Source organism: Ananas comosus, linkage group 4 (genome assembly GCF_001540865.1).
Source record: "Ananas comosus cultivar F153 linkage group 4, ASM154086v1, whole genome shotgun sequence".
NCBI classification, from domain to species: Eukaryota; Viridiplantae; Streptophyta; class Magnoliopsida; order Poales; family Bromeliaceae; genus Ananas; species Ananas comosus.
This window is the reverse complement of record NC_033624.1, coordinates 6,013,975-6,020,696: the sequence shown is the minus strand read 5'-3', so window position 1 is coordinate 6,020,696 and position 6,722 is coordinate 6,013,975. Positions and strand designations below refer to the sequence as shown.

At 43.2% G+C, this 6,722-nt stretch overlaps 1 protein-coding gene and 1 long non-coding RNA gene across 3 annotated transcripts; both read right to left on the bottom strand.

The window, feature by feature from the left end:
* Positions 271 to 2,559, bottom strand: LOC109709336. Of its 2 annotated transcripts, XR_002216067.1 has the most exons (3): positions 2,372 to 2,559; positions 1,297 to 1,456; positions 271 to 517 (listed from the first exon to the last, which is right to left on the bottom strand). It is a non-coding gene; the product is annotated as an uncharacterized LOC109709336 (long non-coding RNA). The 2 variants fall into 2 exon arrangements; XR_002216068.1 differs by lacking the exon at positions 1,297 to 1,456 and having other exon boundaries at positions 2,372 to 2,558.
* On the bottom strand, positions 4,578 to 5,090 carry LOC109708809 (heterogeneous nuclear ribonucleoprotein L-like). The gene has a single exon (XM_020230645.1). The coding sequence runs from the start codon at positions 5,088 to 5,090 to the stop codon at positions 4,578 to 4,580; it is 513 nt and encodes a 170-aa protein (XP_020086234.1).

Here is a 6,722-nt window from a genome sequence, read left to right as displayed (position 1 = left end):
CTTTTGCAGTAAAGTGCCTACAATATTATATATTAGTTCAAGTTGACAAAAATCAATAAAAAAATGATACCATAGTACAATAAAGTGTCACGTCCCGCTATCGCCAATTTGATCGATCCGGGCCCGTGCACAGACGCCGAACGGACAGCACCTCCCTTGTCCGCCCAAGGCTCAACAATTACAATTACATGTATAAAGAAAGAAATAACACAGGATAACACTTCAATATACATGGCTTGCACGAAGGCAAGCAATCATCACAAGTGAAAGTAAGCTAACTAAACATGTATTAACTGTATCTTGAAAACTTTAAACAAAATACAAAAGCTGGATACTATTACATTCAGTTACTTACGACATATTACATGCTCATTTCGTACAACATTTTTACATGATTTCCTTTTCATCATATATATCAGATGAAAGCCAAAAATGGTACATAGCTATACTCGGGAGTCCACTAACTAAGGTGCAACGCCCTTGCCGCGATCCTCGACCGCTCTGCTCGCTCTAGGACCTGCATGGTTAGTAGTGTGAGAACTACTAAAAGTTCCAAGTAGGTTCGGCCGTCGATCTCGTCGACTCACCTACTAGGTCTAATCAGGCATATGTAGGCAATAAAAGAGAACAGATAGTAACCAACTATATCATGTAACTACTACAATGCCTGTACAAAGCTGGAAAGAACAATATATAACTCATGGAGTTTATGCATGCATGCTTTTAATACCAATACCATTACCCAATCAATTCAGTTAACCCTATAATTAACTGCAACTCACCAATTAAATCCCTACTATTAGGGATATGCAAGCTACATCCCGACGGGACAGTCTACTGGGGAGACTCCTGCTCCCAACCCAGTTGATGACCACTTCGGAGCTCATTGCCCAAGGAGGAGCGACCTTCCTCGAGCATTAGACTAATGTGAGTATGATCTAATCCTCATATAGAGAATCCACCGACTAATAATGCCACACTTTAAACTTTAACTAGCTCTTTATGCTAGGTTTACAGTTCCAAATCCCGATGCTAACCAATTCCTCTAGTTATAATGTCACCAAGTTTACTATCGTCATAGTCCATTACCAATTCACACATTCATAGGGTTTTCTATGTTCGTAATCTATTGTCCATAAGTTCTTTACATTGAACATGCTCAATTACTCAATTCATATTCACATAATGACCTTTCCCCTATAATGCATGAATACAATATAATTCATATATATGTATGCTCAACAAGGCAACATAGACATAAAGAGGGATTCGAAGATTCCGGATAGCACCACCCACCTTATAGGGATGCCAAAATGCTAGAACTAGAGCTTCAAAATTTACAAGCGCCTATTCCTCGTGACTCAACGCAAACGCAAGCAAAACAAGGCTTTTCCTAATTAGCACATCGTAGGTCCGTCGGAATGTCAATTCGAGCTTCCGAACACGTCGAACTTTCCTTCACAAAGGAATACAAAATATCAAACCCAAACTATAACATCATTCCTACAATTTGCACATATATAACCCAATTTCACATATATATTGTCAACATATGATCTTTCTAAACTTTCATGGAAACCACAATTACTAGTACTCAAGAAAAGCCTTTGTTCAACCTGTTTATTGAGTAACTAACATCATTCAAACCAGGGCACATGATCAATTTATCTCTGGTTTCACTTTTAATCAGCAGCTCATATGTATATTACTCAATACATAGCTTGACATTAAGCTTATCTCTTAGGTTTCATAGCAACTAGAAACTCTAGCAATCAATAAATCTATTGTTCCATTCCTTTACAAGTAAATAGCATCACTCCTAACCAGGATTTAGGATTAATCTACCTCAGATTTTATCCTAACAAACTATTCACATGTATATATATATATATACATATATGCTGCCAATACAAAGTTCCCTAAGCTTCTTCATGGTTTTAGGGGTTCCAATGTTCAAATCTGCAACTTATACCTCTTTAGAATGTAAATACATAACCCTCAAACTAGGAATAGCATAAGTTCTCATCAAGTTCCATCTCTAGTCAATACCTCTCATGTAGGCTGTCCATGATGCAGTTTCTAAGCTTTTACAAGCTTTAACAACCATGGAATTCCAAATTAGATTCTTCCTAAGGCAAAAAATTCAACTCTAACCAGGAATTGGGACTCATCTACTTCAGATTTCCTACTTCTTTATATTAAACACAACAAAACCTAGCAAGTAACAGCCTTGTAGTATACACATGCTGTCCATAGTATACTTCTAGGTCCATTCATGGTAACTAAATCATTAACAACCCAAAATTCATAACTTAGATCCCTTTCTAAAGTAATTAATCTAACCCGAAACCAAAATTTACATCAACCTTACCTTGGTTTTCCTCTCCAACAACCAATTTCCTGCTCAAAAGCCTTCCTTTCAGCTCAAAGTATCGACTCCACTAAGAAGCTCCTTCAAAACCACCTATGGCAGATTCTAGAGAGAGAAAAAAAGAGATAAGAAGAAAGGCTGAGGAGATGAGATTCCCTGTACGTACAGCTGGTGGAGGGTGCTGGGTCAATAGATAAATTCAAACAACTTCAAATAAACCCCTCCACAAAGCTGAATTTGCAGTTTTTACAAAACAGTCCCTGCAGTTTACAAAACAGTCTCTGCACTTGACAGCAGCTGGCAGCAGCAGCAATTTTTAGCAGCAGCAGTAGCAGTAGCAGCTGCAATCAGCAGTAGCAGAAGCATTTAGCAGTAGCAGTAGCAGCAGCAGCAGCTATTGCACTTAAACCCCCTAAAAAATAAAAATTCTGCTTTTGCAGATTAGTCCCTGCAGCTTTTTAGTACAAAATCTGCACTTGGCAGCATTACTACCAAGTCATTTTCTCGCGTCAACTTCATTCTAGCACCTCTAAACACTTTCAACACATGCCACTAACTATGACCACAACACCAATTTAACTTGGGGACTAACTAATTTATATTTTAGCATTATTTTGATCAATTTGATCAAAGCTAGCCTTGCTTTCAGAACTTCTCTTTTGATTTCGTTTCGCGCTCGATTTGCACCGAAACACTCAAATACCTCCAGAAGTTATTCCCACGCATCCAAAATTACTCTGGAATAATGCACATCCAACTCAAACTTCTCTTTGCTCACCCAGATCAAAGTTAGCATTGTAAACCGAAAATTTCGGTATATTACAATAAAGTCACTAAGCTATCAATACAAAACTATTAAATTATAGCATTGGAACAAAAATGTATATATGATGTTACATTTATAGTTTGCAAAACAGTGTCAATAATTCGTGAGAATTAAGGTATAAATAGTAGGAAGGACTATAGTGCTAATCCTCCCCAACTAATATTTTTTCTATTTTCTCTTCTTTCCCAACTCTTTCATCTTTCCTACCCAATTAATATTTTTTCAATTTTCACTTTTTTTCTTGTTGTTTCATCTTTTTTCTCCAATTAATATTTTTTATTTGCTTAATGGCTCAACCTTCTTCTCCATTCTATTGTTCCACCCCTTCATTCCTTCCACCCTCTCCTTCCCTCTTTCTTTCCCTACTCGGAACCTTTCGACTGCCGCCTTCACCTCGTCTTACGTGCCCTCGACAAGGACAGTGATGATGCCAATACTATCACCAACTGCTCTATCCCCCAGCCTCCCCAATTCCCTTTTGTGAGGATTGAGATTTTCTCCTATGAAGATTTGACATTCGTTTAGATGTTATCATGTGTATTTTAATTTTAAAACTATCTGTCAAACTTCAGCAAAAAATAATTTAAAATAAGAATTTTATGCGATTATTACTTTTCACTTAAAGTGAATAGTAACTCGCATTTTCGGGATGGGTTGTTGAGTGTAGATGGCTTCTGTCGCATACTGGACTCCGTTTCTAGTGATCCAATAGCTCATTTTCAACGATCTGACTATGCCGGATCCAATGGCGCAGGTAGAGTTTACGTTCGATGCATGGTTCTCAAGAAATAAGCTCTCATCACATATTGGCCTTTTGGCGAAATTGGATTTTTATGGAAAAGGTACGACATTTCATGTACCGAACTGCACGAAACTCAAAGGGTAGGTACAATTGTGCGAATTATTCGCACTGGTGAATTATTGAAAAGGAATTTTGAGTTTGGAGGGTTAAATTGCAATATTAGCGATTTGTAGAAATAGAGCACTTCCAGTAGAAGCTATCATTTTATTTGTGAAATGTTGGAGTTTCTTAGAGTGGATGGGTTCAAATAATGTATACTCCGAGGGGAACGCGCTGATATAGGTCTCATAGAATTCTAACACTTCTGCGCAAAACAACACAGACTCAAAGTTGAGAGAGAGAGAGAGACTTTATCGAGGGATCTCTTTGTGAGAAATGATGTTATTTGATGTATAAAATCGTTTGAAACTCCTCGGAATGGTGCTACTGTGCAAATGTTGCATGTTGGCAGGGTTTTCACTCCAATTGTATGAATTTGGAGGGGCCTAAATGCAAATTCTATATACATATATACAATATACATATATATATGGCTGTGTGTGTGAAATTGTAGGCGGGAAACCCTAACCCTAGACGTTCTAGGCTTCGAGCATGACTGCCACCTTCCCCCTATGCCTCACCGGCATCGGCGACTGCTCGGCCGACGAGGAGCCCCTCAGCCTCTCCATCTCTTCATCTTTTTCTCTTTCACTCTCTCCCTTTCTTCTTCCTTGTGAACTCGATTTGCAAGGAGAGCCGTGCCACTCCCTCGGGCCCTCCCTGCACTGCCTCATCTCCGGCGACTCATCTTCGACGGCCTCATGCACTGTCGAGGCCACCGCGCTCGCCAGACCTCTCATTTTCGTGGGCTCGGGCTTGGAGGAGCCACCTTTCCTCCGCGCCACTGCCGCCTCCCTGGGCCCCCTTCCGCCGCCTCCTTCTGATCCCTGAGGACTGTTGTCGTCGGCCCCTGCTACCGCCAAAGAGCCACCCGAGCTTGAGCTCGAGCCTGCGTGGGCTGAGTTTCTCCAGCCGCCACCGCCATCTCCCGGTGCCCCGCTTCCCCTCCTTGCGCCCCCTGGGGACCCCGCCACCGGTGGGTGCCACCCCATGGCCGCTGTTGCCAGAGAAGCCAAGCCAGGCTCACCTTTGGTTTCTTGCGGCTAGGGCATCAGTGCCCGCCTCCCCGACCGCCTCCCGTCGCCGGCTCCTCCCTACCGGTCGCACCCAGCCGCCGCCGCACTATTTTGACGCCGGAGCCGCCGGAGCCCCCTGCCAACCGGAGTGAATCCGAACCTCTCCTTGGCCGGTTTTTGCCCTGGTTTCGAGCGTCGCACTGTTTTGACGCATCCAGACCTCCTCAAAGGTGGGGAGTACCGCGATCCTGAGAGTGCCCTGATCGCAGTGCTCATCTCGCACTCGATCTTGGGTTTTCACCTCCATCGTGCCCGTTTCGCCTCGATCGCTAAAGTTCGGGCTGTTCCTGCGTGTTCCTCGATTGCTTGCTGTGCTCCGGACAGCAAGCACGGCCTTTGCCTCATCGAGGGCTGTCAACTGGTGCCCTCGGTCGACCTCGGGAATGCTCGGATCGCGGTAACGACTCATTTTTCCTCCCACTTTAAATATAAAATGTAATAATATTTAGTGGTAGGGTTTTTACGCAATTGTTGCGCGGGTAGCTACTGTTCGCAGCGTGTATGTGTGGTGGGTGACCCTTGGACTAGTTGTCCAAGGTTCGTTACCCCTCACGGAGGCCGAAAATCGGTTCCGGTGAATTTTTCGGCGAAATCTGCTGATGGAATGTGGTTTTGGCTTAGGATTCTTCCCGTGCCTCTAGGATGCACTGGGTTTTTACCACTGAGCCTTGTTGGCTGGTCATCTAAGCTGCATCAAGTGTCCAGAGACGTCGGGTGGCTGACGGAAACCCGAATTGAAATAGTTATCCGACGATAAGCGTTTTGGCGTAGGACTTAATGTTTGCTGTCGAAACACCCAAATGTGTGTGTTTCGGGGTAGCGTTTAACTCCTGGCGCGAGTCGGTGCCTTCTTGAACTTTCTATGGGTCCCGGGGACGTCCCGGTGCAATTTCGGGACGTTTCCGACGGTTTGCAGAGATCGATCATTGGAAAACTGAGTCTCGAGATGTGGGATTTGTGTGAGTTCTTTCGTTGAGTCAGTAAGGGTTTGTATCTGACTCGGTGGACCCATCGTAAGTCCGGTTGACTTCATGCACGTCCAGGATTTAGACGCGATTGTGACAGGTGGGTACTTCGATCCGAAGTCGGTTCAGAGGCATACGCTCGGTGACCTCTTCCCTTTCTTCTCTCTTATGATTGCCTATGTTATCATGCACGTATATTGAATATCTTGCACGACATTAAGTATTCATTGATCTACTGTAACATACTGGACTTTTGCAAATTGCGGGGTTCGAGTGTTTGATCAGTGTTCCGAGTTTTTTTAGATATTCTGGAGGATCGTTGACAGTGTTCCGACCTATGGCTCGTATCCTGAGAATTGAGATATTTAAAGTAGCGCTAAGGTCACCAAAGTGGAGGACTTAGGCTGCTCTCGGGTTGCATCTTGCAGGGCTGTGTACCGGTACAACCTTGATGGTTGTACCGGAATAGGTTTTGTACCGGTATACCTTGATGGTTGTACCGATACAAATGTGATTTTCAGCCAACCCGAGCCTCGGGTTTGTGTGTTCGGGGGTTTTGTACAGGTACACTTTTTCGTGTACC

Excerpts from the sequence above, each read along its gene's own strand:
- LOC109708809 (XM_020230645.1), bottom strand. The coding sequence starts at position 5,090 with ATGGGGTGGCACCCACCGGTGGCGGGGTCCCCAGGGGGCGCAAGGAGG.